At 38.4% G+C, this 19,040-nt stretch overlaps 2 protein-coding genes across 2 annotated transcripts; both read left to right on the top strand.

Annotated features, from left to right (window-relative positions):
• The first annotated feature begins 160 nt into the window (after positions 1–160).
• Positions 161–9,293, top strand: six4a (SIX homeobox 4a). Its single transcript, XM_051916806.1, has 3 exons — positions 161–1,517; positions 5,073–5,719; positions 6,994–9,293. The coding sequence occupies exons 1-3, from the start codon at positions 724–726 to the stop codon at positions 7,470–7,472; spliced, it is 1,920 nt and encodes a 639-aa protein (XP_051772766.1). The 5' UTR covers positions 161–723; the 3' UTR covers positions 7,473–9,293.
• Positions 9,294–14,305: 5,012 nt separating this feature from the next.
• six1a (SIX homeobox 1a) lies at positions 14,306–18,976 on the top strand. The gene is made up of 2 exons (XM_051918177.1): positions 14,306–16,477; positions 17,237–18,976. The coding sequence occupies exons 1-2, from the start codon at positions 15,918–15,920 to the stop codon at positions 17,526–17,528; spliced, it is 852 nt and encodes a 283-aa protein (XP_051774137.1). The 5' UTR covers positions 14,306–15,917; the 3' UTR covers positions 17,529–18,976.
• Positions 18,977–19,040: the final 64 nt, after the last annotated feature.

Here is a 19,040-nt window from a genome sequence, read left to right as displayed (position 1 = left end):
GATAGATAGATAGATAGATAGATAGATAGATAGATAGATAGATAGATAGATAGATAGATAGATAGATAGATAGATAGATAGATAGATAGATAGATCAACATTCACCAACATTGTATTCAATTTTGATATTTTATTTTATGTCTCTTTCCTTTTATTTCATCATGTCTTCTTTTTATTAAATAAATAAGTAGCCTAAATAAATATCGGTTTGGTTGTAGGCTATTATAGGCTATAACAATAATTGTAGAAACTAAGTTTTTACGAAGTTTTTAAGAGGCATTACCAAAAAGAAAAAAGAAATAAGGGGTAGGGCTTGTCGTTTTGTAAATGCCTGTATCGTTTGAAGTGTTGTATGAGAAGTCTGAGTCTGTTCAGAGTAAGCTCAGAGTAAACACACAGCAGCACACAAAAGGCTCGAATGAGATCTCACCTATAGCGCAGGTGAGCTGCGGGAGCGCGTCACGGCTGAGTGACACATTCATTTTAATAGTTTCGCCTTGAAGCTGCGTTCGCCCCGCCCCTTTCGGAATTTCTTGTAGCCAATCATGTGTCCAACCCCCCAACCATCGGGCTGAGAAGTCACGCTGCCGGAGCGAAAGGGGAAAGCTATCCACTTACAAAGAACCCGATATCACTCGCATGGCGCACGGGTAACCTGATCAGCTTGGGCAGAAACGAGGCGGGGTGACGGACTAAAGGAATCTGAGGAGAAGAATAAAAACAATGTCTGTTTCCTCTAGTGAAGTGACAGTGGCAGGCGACATCAAAAAGGAAAATGTGAAGTACACGGAGACTCTCGAGAGCTCCACGGACAGTCGGGGGCACGTCAAACTCCTGACTCTGGACACTCCGGTGGCCGCCGGGATGCTCGTCGGGCAGCAACAGCAGCAGACCTCTCCACCGGAGCGCAAGATGCCCACTATGGACTCTTTGTCTGCGCACACTTCACCCGCAGCAACCGCGAGCTCGTTGGCTTTCTCACCGGAGCAGGTTGCGTGTGTTTGCGAAGCGCTTCAGCAGGGGGGCAACGTGGATCGACTCGCCCGGTTTCTGTGGTCTCTCCCGCAGAGCGACTTATTGCGCGGTAACGAGAGTATCCTCCGCGCTCAGGCGCTGGTGGCCTTCCACCAGGCGCGCTACCAGGAGCTTTACAGCATCTTGGAGAGCCACAGCTTCAGCCCCTCGTGCCACTCTGCCCTCCAGGACTTATGGTACAAAGCCCGGTACACGGAGGCGGAGAAGGCCCGTGGTAGACCGCTAGGCGCAGTGGATAAATATCGCCTGCGACGCAAGTTTCCCCTGCCCCGGACCATTTGGGATGGAGAGGAGACGGTGTACTGCTTCAAAGAGCGCTCCAGGAACGCGCTGAAGGACCTCTATAAGCAGAACCGGTACCCGTCCCCGGCCGAGAAGAGGAATCTGGCCAAGATCACAGGACTGTCCCTGACACAAGTCAGCAACTGGTTCAAAAACAGAAGGCAGAGAGACAGAAACCCGTCAGAGGCGCAGTCCAAAAGGTGAGCAAACCTGGAAACCCACAAATACAAATGTTGTTCAGTGAATGAATGAATGAACAGTCAATGAGTTTGCCAAGAGTTTTAATTAAGTTCTATTGGCATGACTATTGAGATACAGTTTTTTGAGTGATCAAGGCATTTCTTGGCACATCTTGGCAAGTGATCAAGGATCAAGGCATTTCTTGATTTTAAAAAAGGTTTCTGATTGTAAGCTTGTGGATTGCCTTCTACATTTAGATGCGTTTAGATTTAAATCTTTAATTTATTCACAATGATCTTCTAAAGGTCATTATGTACATCCAAACTTGTGCATAAAATGTATCGCGTGAGTCACCACCTCGTGTGCATGTGTGTTTATTTTTGAGTGAGTAGCTACTCAGGATCCATTGACTCGTAAGGTTTGCCCCACCACATAAATCACTCTGAACTATTTACTTTTCTTTTTAGCCAGAGGGGATAGGAAAACCTCCTCTTCAGCACTCATTTTTAACAGACACACACACACGCACGCACGCACGCACGCACTGGTAATACAGGATTCACTTTAATGTTTAAAACTCTTTGTGAACAAAGCTCCAGCGCACCTGGTGGAGGTGACCTTACACACATACATATATTTTTTTCCATTCACAGAAAGCTGATGTCACACGCTGCTTGAAGCAATCATATATTTTTATCACCTGAATGAGGCATTTTTATAATTTACAGCTGCACTCCATGGCCAACTTTTCAACAAAAGAAAAACACTAAATAGTTTTTATCCTCTGGAGAACCAACAATTCATGTTTGGACATGTGTTTTTACTAATATAACCCAGAAAATGCATGCATTTGTTTTGTAGAGGACATCTTAAATGCCTCTTCATTCATTCATTCATTCATCTTGTGCTTTTCTGTAATGCCAAATGCGGGGGTGTGGCAAATGTGATATTAATAGGCCGCGTCAGGCGTTTTCAACCTTTCTTGACCAGGGACCCCATTTAGAGTCTCAGCCAGGAACCCCTTTAACAAAGATTTTATCGGTAGCGTTTTATTATTGGCAAACATTTACTTTTATAATGTTAATTTAATGTTTGAAATTACATTTAAAAATATATAGAATATGTTTGAAAGTTCAATATATTTCATAGCCTATATCTAAACCCTGGGGCTATATGATATAATGATTTAATAATTTAGCAATACTGAAATATGTTTTTTAAACTGACGAGTTTAAATATATTTTTAAACACGACGCAACGAGCAAAGACGCTTCTTGTTTAAGCTCCCAACCACGTTATGACGTTATCACTAAAAACATAATTGGCAAAATATTTAAGCTGGCTGTGAAGAGGAACACATGACAGTTGTGGAAGTCCTGTCGGAGTCACACAGCTGCTGCAGTCATTCATTATACGCGCCCTCTCAACTACACGAATTTATGTTTGAACAGCTGAAGTCACTGTGAAATATCGTCTTCAGCGAGCAGTGGTTGTATCGCGCTGTATCAGACTTTAAAATATCAGCTAAATTTAACTTCTCGTTACTGGCGGACCCTCCCCGTTTGGCGAAGGACACTGTGAACATAAAGTTGACCATGTGTGAAGTCATGCTGTGTTCGCGGGGTTGTGTCGCCATAGGACCAAATGGTGTGCGTGCGTGCGTAAAAGAGAGTCTGTAGTATAGCCAGGATTACTCCTGACACGCGAAGGCTGTGATCTAGGGGGTCCCGCGGTGTGAAGTGGATACTCACCTCTCCATTTGTCTATGCGCGCTCCCGTCTCCATCTTCCTGCAGATGCGTCAATCCGTGCTAATGTACAGTTCAGAGTGAAAAGTAGGATGGTTCATAATACAACATTCCCTCTTTCATTTTCAAAGTTTATTGAGTGTTTTGCATGCAATATTGCCAAAGGCATCAACAGTATAAAATATTAAAATTATATTTCAGCATCTCTTTCACACAGTTTAAAAATATTGAAGGTAGGTATAGGTTTGAGATTTTGTCCAAGTTTTTTTCTCTCGTTTTTCAAAATATATCACAGTGAAGGAGAAAGCTTGTCTCTGTCTCAGCTTCACCATTGTCACAGTGAGACAGTGAGCACAGATTTTTTTTGTCTGTGATATATATACAGTGGCAAGAAAAAGTATGTGAACCACTTGCAGAATCTGTGAAAATGTGCAAAATTTTAACAAAATAAGAGAGATCATACAAAATGCATGTTATTTTTTATTTAGTACTGTCCTGAGTAAGATATTTTACATAAAAGATGTTTACATATAATCCATAAGAAAAAAAAAAATAGCTGAATTTATTAAAATGACCCAGTTCAAAAGTTTGTGAACCCTTGATTCTTAATACTGTGTGTGGTTACCTGGATGATCTACGACTGTTTTTTTTTTTGTTGTGTGATGGTTGTTCATGAGTCCCTTGTTTATTCTGAGCAGTTAAACTGAGCTCTGTTCTTCAGAAAAATCCTCCAGGTCCTGCAGATTCTTCAGTTTTCCACCATCTTTTGCATATTTGAACCCTTTACAGCAGTGACTGAATGATTTTGAGATCCGTCTTTTCACACTGAGGACAACTGAGGGACTCAAACACAACTATTAAAAAAGGTTCAAACATTCACTGATGCTCCAGAAAAAAACATGATGCATTAATAGATGGGGGGTGAAAACATTTGGAATTTGAAGATCAAGGTAAATTGTATTTAATTTGTCTTCCGGGAAACATGAAAGTATCTTCTGTTGCTTCCGAAGGGCAGTACTAAATGAAAAAAATTGATATTCAAGTGAAATAAGAAAAATTTGGACCTCTTCATCCTGTTCAAAAGTTTTCACCCCTGACTCTTAATGCATCATGTTTCCTTCTGGAGCATCAGTGAATGTTTGAACCTTTTTTAATAGTTGTGTTTGAGTCCCTCAGTTGTCCTCAGTGTGAAAAGATGGATCTCAAAATCATTCAGTCACTGCTGTAAAGGGTTCAAATATGCAAAAGATGGTGGAAAACTGAAGAATCTGCAGGACCTTGAGGATTTTTCTGAAGAACAGAGCTCAGTTTAACTGCTCAGAATAAACAAGGGACTCATGAACAACCATCACAAAACAAAAAAAAACAGTCGTAGATCATCCAGGTAACCACACACAGTATTAAGAATTAAGGGTTCACATACTTATGAATGGGGTTATTTTAATAAATTCAGCTATTTTTTTTTTTTGTCTTGTCGATTATATGTAAACATCTTTTATGTAAAATATCTTACTCAGGACAGTACTAAATAAAAAATAACATGCATTTTGTATTATCTCCCTTATTTTGTTAAAATTATTAACATTTTCACAGATTCTGCAAGTGGTTCACATACTTTTTCTTGCCACTGTATATATATATATAGGGTGAATTCAGGTTGATGGGACACTTTTTCCAAGTCATCTCTATGGCAGAAAGTCTCCCAATCACCCTGAATTCACCCTATATATGTATGTAAAGTTTCGGGCCTGATAACATTGTAAAATTGTAGTGATGGAGACTCAAAGGTTCACTATTCTTCATGTCTCTGTCTTTCATTCTTTCTCAGCGAGTCAGATGGAAATCACAGTACGGAGGATGAGAGCAGTAAAGGTCAGGAGTCTCTGTCCCCATGTCCCATGTCGACCTGTGCTGATGGGACGGTGGGTAATGCAGTTGTGCCTCTCTGCTCTGGAGCTCTTGAGGCCGGGGTTATCGTCCAGCAGGTTGGAGACAGCAGGAACTCTGTCTCGTCATCATCCGTCATCTTTAATGGAGTCTCAGTCAACACGCCCGCCTCTGTTTTCCACAACGGCACCCCTTCATTTCTCTCCACCACAGGACATGTCCTCTTCAGTGGTATGAACTTGGGACTCCAGTCGCTGGCTTGCAGATCAGTGGCAGATGTGGAGATGGATGGTGCAGGACAGGATAAAAGGTTAACGGCAGACCCTGCACTGGTGTACCCCTCATTTCACTGCAGTGTGAATGGGACAGATGTAGAGGTGAAAGCAGAGGATGTTAGGCAGGATGTGTCAGTTCAGGACCAGAACACGTCCATTAGTTCGCCGTTCACTGTCACCTCGTCTGATGGCTTGCAGCTTGAAGGTTACAACTTGGTTCCTGAAGCCAATGGGACCTCACTGCTGAGCAACAAGATGGTACTTCCTCCCTTGCAACTCCCATCATCTTCTTCACCCTCATCAGTTACACAAGGTGAGTGAGCCTCGTCAAACATCATCAAAGATTACATCAAGCATTTGAGCAGGATGAGAAGACCACAAGTCTTGTTTGTTATGAAGGTCAAAGATGAGATCCTGCAACTCGTATGTACGATGACGTTAACACACCTCTCTTATGATGAACATGTTTTAATTTCTGTATTAAATAATATTTAATTTTTAAACATTTAATTCACTTTGATAAGTTTTTGTAGGCATAATGTCAAAAATGTCAGGGTGATACAACTGACCTGATATCATATTGAAGGAAAATCTTCAGTAAAAGAATGAAATTCTTGAAAAGGAAACCTAAGTGGCATCAATTATTCAATTATTAGTTATTAGAAAATAGAAATAAGTTTGGGGCCGATAAGATTTTTAAATGTTTTTAAAGAAGTCTTTGTTTTTGTAAAACAGCAATATTGTGAAATATTATTACAATTTAAAATAACTATTTTCTATTTTAATATATCTTAAAATGTAATTTATTACTGTGATGGCAAAGCTGAATTTTCAGCATCATTACTCCTGTCTTCAGTGTCACATCATCCTTCAGAAATCATTCTAATATGCTGATTTGGAAGCATTTCTTAAAGGGATAGTTCACCCAAAAATGAAAATTCTGTCATCCTTTACTCACCCTCAGGTTGTTCCAAACTTGTATACATTTTGTTGTTATGTTGAACACAAAGGAAGATGTTTAAAGAATGTGGGAAACTGAACAGTTCTGGGGCACCATTTACTTCCATAGTATTTTTTTTTCCTACTATGGAAGTCAATGGTGCCCCAAAGCGGCCTGGTTACAAACTTTCTTTAAAATATCTTCCTTTGTGTTCAACAGAACAAAGACATTTTTACAGGTTTGGAACAACTTAAGGGTGAGTAAATGATGACAGAATTTTCATTTTTGGGTGAACTATCCCTTTAAGAAACATTTCTTATTATTATCAATGTTGAAAACCGTTGTACTGCTTAATTTTTCAGGATACTTTGATGAATAGAAATTTATTTGAAATAGAATTGTTTGTAACATTATACAGGTCTTTACTGTCACTTATGATCAATTTAATGTATCCTTGCATTATAAGTCACATAATTTGACCTTTTATGACAATGCAAGGATAGGTCGTAAAATGTCACGATTTTCCCTTTTCTTTATCGTGGTCAATCTTATTCACTGACCCATGAACTGTATATCCTTAATATTTGTTTACCACCAAAAAAGGTTTAAGATCTTTATCTTTTCTCTGATCTTCTGTCATCTGTCAGGTGTTGTTGATGGCAGTTCTCCTGCTCCCGCCTCTCTATGTCACCTCCGGGTGGATGGGCAGGACAGGCTGCAGCTGACCTCTCTCGAGCCCAGCGCGGCACTCTACGGCCTGGCTAGCATACACACACTGTCTGCTGTAAAGAAGGAACCTTTGGAGACTCCTGGTGGATACCTTTACCACCTGGGTTACTCCCATGACCCCACCCACAGCTCCCCCACCTCACTTAACAACACCATGACAACGACCCAGCAAGACTACACTACTCTCACAGTGAGCACACCCTTACTCGCCCAAACGGACCTTACTGGCGAGTTCAGAGGTCATGAAGCCCAGATGACTTCGAGCCTAAATGGAGACTTCCTATGTGCGGTTTCAGAGGGAGGGAAGGGACAGATGAGAGAAGTGGAGGAAGAAGAGGAAAAACATCTGACAAAACTAAAAACAGTCCATATAGAGGAAGAGATGACTGACCTTTGAACTTAATAGGAGAAGTAGGTAAAATACTTTTTACTGAAATCACAACATTATTTTGGATTATTGATTGAGTTTTTTATGTTTTCAGCCTCTAAATATTCTATTGTTTTTTTTGTTTTTTTTAATGTAAGTATTAAATTATTTTGGTGAATCTGACTCCAGTTTGGTTTGGAGAACCTATGCAAAGTTTATTTGAAGAATACAGTTTTTGAAAGTGTTTGTTTTTGTCTTTCCACACACAGATAACGTTTTCAACTATACTCTATGAATAGTTATGTATAACAGGGGTTTTCAAACAAGAGAGTAGGGTGTCCATGGAAAAGTTTACAGAAAAATCTAGTGTAAATAAATAAATAAATAAATAAATAAATAAATAAATAAAAATAAATAAATAGTAAAATAAAAGTTCACAGAGAAAAAATTTTTTTTTTTAAAAAGTTTCAGTTATGCTTTCATTTATTTCATATAAAGACTGGATGAAAATCACAAGATCAATCATAATTATTTTATTATTTATGTTTCTCTACATCTAACTAAACTGGTGGGTAGAATATAATAGAAACATTTTTTCAGATAATTTATAATATGTGTACAACATTATCTAATACTAAAATATTATATTAGAAATTTGGTCTTTATACCTATAACATATATAGCTGCTTTTTATATTTTAGGAATTGGATCCCTTTCCAAGGGAATTATCATTTGGAATGACCCATGGTATCAAAACGTTTGAAAACCCCTGGTATATAAAATTATATATATACAGTCAAACCAAAAATTATTCAGACATTTTTGATATTTGATATATTTTTACTAGTGGGTGCAGGACACTATAGTTCATTTATGTAAGCGAGGATAGCAAAATAAAGTAAACTGTGACATATTATACCCAAAAATTATCCATACAGTGGACTACCAGTAAAAGTGATACAAATTTGTAACCAAAAATTATTCAGACACTTTGACCTGATCATGTTTTGCTTAACTGTTATCTGACATAATTAAGATTAATTTTTTCTGACACAGTTTAACTCTGAGATATTGTCATATTTTATTACCATTTTTTTAACTATAGTGAATAAACTGTATTAGTGAATGAAATGTTCAAAGTGTCTGAATACATTTTGGTTTGACTGTGTATATATATTCATATTTCCTCCATATTCCTTCTATTTCATTCTATTTTAAGAGTTTACATTAATTTTTGAGCTACAGGTAGCAGACAGCTCTTATTTTCTCTCTGTCGCTCCCTCTTACAGTGGGGAGTGTGGACATATGTGTGTTTTATGAGAGTCACCTGCTAGTTTCTGCCAAGAAGAGTTGAGGTTAGCAGACAGGTGGACGTCTGGTCATGTGTCATCTGAGTCGAACCTTAAAGGTCACGTCCCTACGGAAACACACATGCACAGACACACTTTATTCCCATGCAGATTAAAAATACAAAATCTGTGACAATCTTCATGGCATTGTCATGGTCACTACGTTGACTGCATCTTCCAATTACAATAATAATATGCAAATGATATGCACTGTAGCTATCAATACAAATCCACAATGTTTGCTTATACAAATTAAGGGATGAGTCAGAATGGTTGGTAATTGACAGCTTGCCACAGATGCTGGAAAGTTTAGGGTGTTATCAGTACACAAAATATACTAAAAACTACTTGATTCATTTGAGATGCAAACAGTTTTGAGTTCACAATATGGGTAACTTAAAGGGATAGTTCACCCAAAAATGAAAATTCTGTCATCATTTACTCACCCTCAAGTTGTTCCAATCCTGTATAAATTTCTTTGTTCTGCTGGACACAAAGGAAGATATTTGGAAGAATGTTTGTAACCAAGCAGATCTCGCCCCCCATTGACTACCATAGTATTTTTTTTCCTACTATGATAGTCAATGGGGGGCGAGATCTGCTGGGTTACAAACATTTTTCTAAATATCTTCCTTTGTGTACAGCAGAACAAAGAAATATATACAGGATTGGAACAACTTGAGGGTTGTAATTTTTGTGTGAACTATCCCTTTAAACATTTGACTAAACTCACCATTGCAAGCAGATCAAGTGAATTTGCTGTCAAACTGAATGTCACCTAAAAAGCAATAACAACCAATAAGAAAAATCAAGCTTTTAATTTAAACAAAAAATGTCTGAATAGATGTTAAAAAAGACATGCCAGCACAGTTGTGAATGTGAAAAAACTTTATATGATTGTGTATGTGAGTGAGTTGTGTGTTTGTCAGAATGTTTGTATGGAAAAGTGTGTGTGCATTTACGGTAGTTTTTGGATTTGAGTTTGTTCTTTGTGCCTTCCTGCTTTCTGAAGGTCAACGTTTGGTTGGTCTTCAGGTTGCCTGTAATTTTTTTTAATTGTTATTGGTGCTGGTTTGACATCTGCAGTATTTAACTCCATGACAAAAGCTATGCAGCCATTTTGGGACTGAGAAATGACTTTTAGAAATCAGAGATGGTGAATGAAAAGTCTTCTACAGAAATTAAAAGGATATGTGAAATGAGCTAATGTACGACTAATGTAAATGTATGAGCAAAAAGCAAAACAGCATTGTGAATATTATTTTAGCATGAACAAAAATGTTAAAGTTATGATGTATTTTTCTAAAAAAAAAAAAAAAATGTGATCCATTAAATATTTATACTGGAAAAACAGCCTCACCCAAGTGATTTCATTCATGTCTGTGAAAGATCTTGTAAACTCCCAACGTAGATTTGTTTGCGTTCTCATGTTATGTCTACAGTGGATGTTAAATATTCAGACGGACAGGAAACATGCAAATAAAAAGATTTAAGTAGCCAGGGAGGGGAGGGAAGCAGAGACCTGATACAGAAAGGCCAGGCCGGGTGCTGGAAAATCAGCGGTGATCGTTTGCACATGCCTGGTGGTCTGGAGCTTGTTAGCAAGCTGCTCTTGTCTGAGACTCCTAAATTCAAATAAACAGGAGGGCGATTTCTGGAGGCCCTGCCGCCTCCTGTTAGGAGGGGGTCCAGAAACAGACAGAGAAATTGTCTCTGATTTGTAAATGACTGTTACAGATGGCATTGACAGGCATTGTGTGGATCTCAAATGCATTGTTACAGCTTTAAAACCACAGAAACTCAAGCCAGCCAGCGGAACAATTTTAGATAAACTTTTCCTTGAAATTTAGCTGAGAGAACTGGTTTGCATGCCAAACAAATCTGAATATACGGTACCATCATCTCAGCAATATTGCTGGGACTCTTTCAGACTCCTCTTCCAGAGTTGGGGAAAACAGGCCAGGACAAAAGAGCGAGTGAGATAATTGGAACAGATTGTATGAGGAGAGGAAATAGGAGCATTGTCACCTGTTCCCTAACAGCCTAGGTGACCCTGTTGCCATGAGAGATGGCCAGGTATCAGATAACACCGGCTTGAACAATGAACGCAGTGGGAGAGAAGAGTTTTTTGGCGAGTTGTGAGCTGATTCTGATGCTGCGCAATGGTTTTATGTCATACTTTTGTCATTAACAACATGCAAATAAAAGCGTGATGGTGATCGAAACCACTCAAACATACCTCACACTGAGCATCAGTGAGAAGCGGTAATAAAAAAATACGAACCTCTCAAACTGAGCCTTATTAAAAACTATGACCCCTCACCTTTGGGGGTTTCAAAAGAGGGGGGACTTAACCCTGAATAGCAAACAGAGCTGGATTTGTAACCTGAACCTCCCCCCACGCCCCCACTAATGAGAGGTGAAAGGGCACACGCTGCTCCTCAGCTGTGTTTCATACCTGCGTGTGTGAGTGTAAGAGAGAGAATTTACTGGTTTGCATGATGTATATGAACCAGACCAATAAGTGTGAATGTGTTAATGTAAATGCAGAGTGCCAGATATACTTGCTCACATAGGGAATGTGAATCCCAGTGTTTATTTGAAGCCTTTTCCCTCAGTTTGAGGTCTAAAGCAGAGAAGATCTGGGAGATGTGTATAAATGCCGTTATAAGAATCATACAAGCTGAACCTGAACTACGACTATCTGCTTATAAGTCTGAATAATATCAAATTGTGTCATCAAACTTACATTCTTTGCCTTCAGGGATATGAGTCTGTCATCCTGTCATTCATCTTTACTGAACTTTGACCTCTACAGCCTTACACAATTTCTTTGGTATGCCTGCCTAGAGAGAGAGAGAGAGGGAAGGAGAGGTATGGGGCAAATTCATTTCATGCATACAGCACAAGTTTTGTGCAGTTACAGGCCACTAGTACTTTTCAGGTATTGCAAAACTTAGTGTGTTTCTGCAAACAGTTGTAGATCCTGTAGCTGGGCTTCTACAATTATAGAGTTTGGTTAGTCTGGAGTAATTATTGATATGGTACGTCATCATTTAGATAGATAAATGTGTAATTGAATGGCACAGGTTGTTAAAAATGAATAGAATAAGCATTAGGATTTCAGTGAAATGCACGCACACACACACACATAGGGGTTAATCTATGCCCCCTGGTGAAATTGGACCACAGAGTGAGAAAGCACAACTGTTTTTTTCATTACTTCTTCTGACAGCCCACACACACCACTTTGTAAGAGTGCAGGACAGACATTATTTTTGAATTCATTTAATGAGTGTTACCTTGTTGTTCCAGATTATGAGTTAAAACCTCATCTGCAGTCTGAATAGAAGAACGTCAGAACAAGACAGAATTACAAACTAAACAAATAAAATTATTATTGAAGTACATGAAATAGATTATAAATATTTAACAGAAGGCATTTCATATAATAGGCTACTCGTTTGTTTATTTGTGGCAAAAGCAGATAGATGTCACTGACTGGCGCCCTCTTCCTGTAGTACGAAAATATGACACCTTGAGTCTGGAGATTGCCATGGATCTATTTTGATTTATTGTGCAAATAATAGTTTTCTTTCCCCTTTAGAAATGTATTGGTATTGAGCCTGTTTAAATAAAATATGCAGTTATAAAACAATTCCTACATGTCTGATGAATATATGTCTAATAATTTTCTTTCTAAATATAGTCTTATAAGATGTGTAAATCAATACACAAAGATACCCCGTGTTTGGTTTCAAATGTCATCTTCTTTCATCACCAGATTGCTTTTTAAAATCCTTAAACGACTCAATCTTGTTAAAACAGTGAATTATTTTAAGGACAACGGAGATAAAGAAGAAAGATACATCCTCTCCATTGCGCTGTAAAAATGTAATCATACAACAACAAAATCTTTGTTTCTATCCATTAAAGGTAGCCTATTCACAATAATTTCTATCTTATTTTAATTTTACAGCTTAATTGATCATTAATTAAATTCAAATTGGTCGAAAAATCATTGCAATGACGTTATCATTGCAGGTTGTGACTAATAATTTTACTTAAAAAAAAGTTAAATAAGCAACTACACTTTTTTTCGTACAATCTGTTTTAGGTAATATAATCGTTTTCGTATAGTTTGCATCCAAATCAGAAACAATCCGTCCATTCAAATAATCTCATACAGCTCAGATTGATTTACCAATTTTTTAACGTTTTTGACGTTCTACATAAATCAAGTCAATATGGGCCTATAGTATGACTTTGTTGCATCTAATTACGTGCCCCAGTCGTTAAAACTGTTGCTACACCCCTGCATCTAATTACAGGCCTGAAAACAAAACAAATGCAACAAAATAATGTTTAAAAAACACTCAACAATGCAAAAAAAAAAAAAAAATGTTGCTGTTTAAAACGAATTCAAATAAAAGGCTCCATTATCTAATCAATATTAGGCTACCTTAAAACTGGAACTGGTAATATGCAGTAGTACTGGATTGTTTTTTCTCCCTCAAGCGGCTGGAACAACGTCTAATTAGCGGTGGATTCTCCTCCACTCAGTCTTTCATTTACACCTCACAGAAAACTCATAAACACACACTCAGTGAAAAGCAAACAGTTTACACCTTCACAGTGGTGGAGCACGGACTACTAAACATGAAATATGGTGACATTTATGTTGCACTTATTAGGATCTTGTGTGTGTGTGTGTGTGTGCCCTCACCCTGTATCATCACAGTAGAGCTCGTTGGCAACGTCTTGGCCGCGCTGTGAGTGAGCGCGCGCGCTTCTGTTAGTCATACCATAACATCTTGAAATGATCATGATCTGAGAGAGGGCACGTCGCCGTGCTGGGGGCTGGTAGAGGATCTGGTGTGGGATGGAGGGGGTGCATTGTGCTGGACTTACTACCGTAACCTGAGCAGAACAGCCATCGGCCCACGTACAGTTCAGGATAGAGGAGGCAGTTTTAGGCAGCAATTATGCACAAATGTACATATTTTAGAATATATTTATACACGTCATAGAATTAGCACTGAAAATACCTAACTAGGTCACACTTCACATTATACTGTCCATTTACAAAAAAAAAAATTAATACTAATGAACTTGATATAGCCTATGTATATAATTCGTGATTACTATTAAACAAAGTGTGATGTTACAAAAATAATGCAATATGTGTAACATATAAATGAAGCTCAGATTGATTTACAATTCTGATTCTCAGAATATTTAGATTAAGTAGGTTATTCTAAAATGCAGTTAACATGCTCGCTGAGTAAACCATGTCTGTTCAATGGCATTAAAAACCATTAAGAATAAAAGAGGGGGCGGATAAACGCCTCTGTTCGACTGAGCACGAATGATTGTTTTCACAGGTGTCAAGGGGGGCCAATTAAAGATTACACTGATACTAATTAGCATTAGGGAATATTTAGAGTCCAAAATCCTCACACCGTTCTTAAATGTATAGAAGAAAAAAAAAATGAGAGGAATATTTTTTCCAAAAAATTAAACAGCCTCAGGCGGGCCAGCTGGATTTCCCGGTGTCATGTTACGGATATCTTGAGAGATAAAGAGCTGTGACCGGGAGACTAAGAGCTCGTCAAGCTCACAAGTTATTCGCTAATGGATCGGTATAGTGTTTCAGACCCACCTTACAAAACCACACACACCAAATGATTCAACGACGGGGTTTATGTGCATTTTCAACAAGACGAAATTGTTAAAAAATTAAAACACCATATACACTGATAAAATAAAGGTTCTTCAATGCCTCATACATTCAGGAAAAAACAGTGTTCTAGGTGCCAGTATTGAGTCTTTTAAATCACATGTAAAAAAAAAAATAAAAAAAAAAAAATCCGAATAAATAACTATTTTTGTAACCCATAAGTTTTTGGCATCGAGCTGAATAACCTTTATTAGTTCTGACTGGAACCTTTTTAAGATTTAGACATTTTTAAGAGTGTCTTGGCTGTACAGTGGATTAATCGAATATGACTATATACATAAGTTATCAGAAAACACTATCAGAAAAAAGTCGAATTCATGTAGATTTAAGACGGTGTATTGAATTCATCATTAAAATAATAAGACTAAGGCCATTCACTCTCAAGGCCAATGACTTCAGGAAGTTCAACTGGCAGAAATAAGACCTCAGGTAATTCATATCGCATTTTGACGCTTGAAAGACAAAATGTTATTTATTATCTCATGTATGAAATTATTTCCACATTTATTAATTAATTATTATAGAGATTGTTGCCTGTATAATTTATTAATTAGTAAAACGAAGTCAAGAATAATGTATTAGAATATCTTTACTTCATTTACGATAACTGAGACTGAATTACATAATAAAAAAATCAGAGATGTATATCTTTTCTGCATCTCCCTTCGAGCATGTCTGACACTCTTGAATCCATCATCACACCTTCTGACCCTCTACAAAATTAACAAGCTGTGAAAATAACACCCAATTAGGCGCACACATTGGTCTCGTTTTTGATGATAAATGAAAGAATTAATCTATAATAGCTAATAACTAAAAGCAAAACAGAAGTGCTAATCAATTATAATTGAAATAGCCCATCTAAACACTGTGATGTCAAGAAAAACAGAATGTTGGATTCAAAGTTGTGGAGGTGCTTGTGATAATTTAATAATTGATTAGTAGCCTATCAGTGGTATAGTGTGAGTGAGTGTGTGCGTTTGTGTGTGTGTGGTGTGCGTGTGCGTGTGTGTGTGTGTGTTCAAAGTCTCCAGTTTCAGGCCTTGACGTCCGCCCTCCGGGGAGGAAACGGAACGGATCTGTAGATGCAGTTCTGCTCTGCTGGCCGGTTCCAGAACAGACCGGGGCGAGCTAATCACGGAATGACGCTGTGCTGGGGTTCTCTGTCATATATCCATACGGGAAAACCGCATCTGAATCTCACGTGTGCAGCCCAGAAGGGTGACAGTGGTGCCACACAACCGGATAACAGACGGTTATCAATATTGGAGCTGCATCAACAGATAAACGCGGCACGGGGCTTATTGTCCCGGGGATCATTTGAGAGGAATACCAACAGAGCGTTAGATTAGGAGGGTGTTACTTGCTGGATTGCATCGGGGCGCCATGTCAATCTTGCCCTCTTTCGGCTTTACACAGGAGCAGGTCGCGTGCGTCTGCGAGGTGCTGCAGCAGGGTGGGAACCTGGAGAGGCTCGGACGTTTCCTTTGGTCCCTGCCAGCCTGCGACCACCTCCACAAGAACGAATCCGTGCTGAAAGCGAAGGCCGTGGTGGCCTTCCACAGGGGAAATTTCCGTGAGCTCTACAAGATCCTGGAAAGCCACCAGTTCTCCGCGCACAACCACCCGAAACTGCAGCAGCTGTGGCTGAAGGCTCACTACGTGGAGGCGGAAAAATTGCGGGGCCGCCCGCTAGGAGCTGTGGGCAAATACCGAGTGCGCAGGAAATTTCCTTTGCCCCGTACGATCTGGGACGGTGAGGAGACCAGTTACTGCTTTAAGGAGAAGTCACGGGGCGTGCTGCGTGAATGGTACACGCACAATCCCTATCCATCTCCACGAGAGAAGCGGGAGCTGGCGGAGGCAACGGGATTGACCACTACACAGGTCAGCAACTGGTTTAAAAACAGAAGGCAAAGAGACCGGGCAGCCGAGGCAAAAGAGAGGTGAGATCTTGATATAAAAAAGTAATAATAATAAATATTAATATATAAATGAACTAACGCTTTCAAAAATAAAGCGTAATTATTGCAGTCACGCGCACCGAGAACAACATTTGACAAATTTATCACTGTATCAAAAACATAATCTAGTCACTCAAATTTAATCCTAATAATTTAACCCATACACGATCTAATTTTATAATTTGTATAAATATTTTATATTAACACTTTGTACATTGCTTGTTTTTTTGTTTTTTTTTAATAATTTGGTTAGGATTAAAAAATCTCTTTATGCTATAAACAAGAGAAGAAGAAGAGAAGATTTTTTCTTATTGCACTGAGAATTTATTTAGGCTCATGTTCGTATAATTTAATTACATTTTTTGAATGTTTGATTCAGTATAAATACTGATTTACTTCGTTCTGTATTACATTCTAAAATCGTCTCGAATTCCAGAAGCTTTTCTTTCGTAAATCTGTGATGACAGTTATCTTTTTAGTCATGTTGACATAAGCGAAGTCAGTGCGTAAACAATCAGAAGAGTTTTTTCTTTTTTAAAAAATATAAAGCAAACATAAATCATCAGTTTTTCTTTAGCCGATGTAATAATTAATTTAAAATTAAACTATTTTGAAATCATAACACTAGGCTATGTTAAAGTGAAACACTTTCTAATAAGCTAATGTGTAGCAAAATTCTAGGCCTATAACATGTCAATTAGCCTGTATATAATATGTTAAAATGTAATATTCAACCAACAGAGAAAACAGCGAGAACAACGGCGTTGGCGGTAAGCAGAGCCAGCGGTCTCCGCTCGACGGAGTGAAGTCGCTCATGTCCAGCTCGGAGGATGAATTCTCTCCGCCGCAGAGCCCCGAGCACAACCCCGTGCTCCTCCTGCAGGGGAACATGAACAATCCCGTGGCTCCCTCATACCCAATGCCCGGCCTCGGTGTACAGCATTCGGTGCACAACATGCAAGGACATCCGCATCAGATCCAGGATTCACTATTGGGATCTCTAACATCCAGCCTTGTGGATTTAGGATCTTAGGATTTCTTGTTCACATTTTAAGCGACAAGACTTATAAACATAACCAATATTTACGGCATTACCACATATTCTTATGACGCAGAGGACGTTTGCTGATGTAAACTATTATGTTGCAAATGATTAGAAAAGGGGGGACGATCAAGAGTTTCTCTGAGTTTTGGGAATTTTGAGTTTACTGTAAAAGTGCATAAAATTTGTAAAACCAGCGAGGCCAATATTTAAGAATAGCTATTCACAGTATTGTTGAATGCATAAACTTTTAATAATTTATGATGTTTTAATCAAAGTTAATTTATAGAAATTGTTCTGAATTGGACAGGGATTTTAATGAGAAAAGCATTGGTTTCAAACATCTTCAACTAAACTATAGATGTGGAAACTGGGTTTCGTTCTTTATTTTTTATTCAGTTTAAATAGGCTATAGCCTAATATGTAGCCACCACATTTACTACATTCTTGTAGTTTTAAAAACAGCGGCTCTCCAACGTCAAGGTTTTTTTTAAATCACATATTGTCAAAATCTTCAACTCATCAACTTGAGCATTTGTCTTTGAGCGTGTTAATAAAAATATCAGAAATAGACAATAAATAAACACAAAGCCTCAAAATAATAAAAATATGTCAATCCACGTGACACGTACAAGCCGGAAGAGAGCATGGGCGCGTGAAAAATGAGAACGCCTGAAACGTCAACAAGAAAAATTGGCCCTTATGCAGAGGGGCAGAGAGACGCCAAGGCGCCAGGCTGCGCGCAGGGCCGAGTTTGACTTTTTGACCGTTATTTAAACTGTTTAAAAAACGCACACATTTAGTCACTTTAAGCCTTAACTTTAAGTTTGATTAAAAAAAAAGACAATTGCAATGACCGACTTAACAAAAATGAGAGAGGAAGAAAGGGGGAGTGTTGTTGTTGTTGTTTTTTTCACTGAAAATTGACACGATCCGCAAGTGACCCTCCACCCAAAACGCCTCGTCCACCCAAACCTCTACAAAACTGTCGACCCAAATTAAAACAATTGTGAACTTTTTCTAGTTCTTCGTTGTGTAAAAACTACAGACACTGCCAAACAATTTTAAACAAATGGAAAAAAGTGCGAAAAATCTAATTTTTCGCACTTAGATGTTAGCATTTGCTAACATTTTAGGACAGAAAGATAAAATATGACAACATTTCCAACTCCGCATATAAAAGCTAAAGTTTCTGGAATATTCTGCTGTGCGATCAGCTCGAATTCGACTAATCTTTCTGTCTCTCTTACCTCGATAGTCTCGTGTCAGTGTAAATGGTTCTGAACAGAGAGCGCAGAGGGTTTCCGGACCCTAATTAGAAACATTCTCCGGGTGTAGAGGGGTTTGATTGCAAAAATGAGGGGGACACCTTTCCAGCCTCCACAGGGTGCTGCACTACAGAAAATTACCTTTGGAGTTCAATAAAGTCTGTCTGTCTATTTGTCTGTCTGTCTATCTATCTATATGGGATTTGGAAAGAATATTTAATAGGCTATTCCCTGT

Source organism: Ctenopharyngodon idella, chromosome 13 (assembly GCF_019924925.1).
Source record: "Ctenopharyngodon idella isolate HZGC_01 chromosome 13, HZGC01, whole genome shotgun sequence".
Taxonomy (NCBI): domain Eukaryota; kingdom Metazoa; phylum Chordata; class Actinopteri; order Cypriniformes; family Xenocyprididae; genus Ctenopharyngodon; species Ctenopharyngodon idella.
This window is presented reverse-complemented; position numbering and strand designations above follow the sequence as displayed.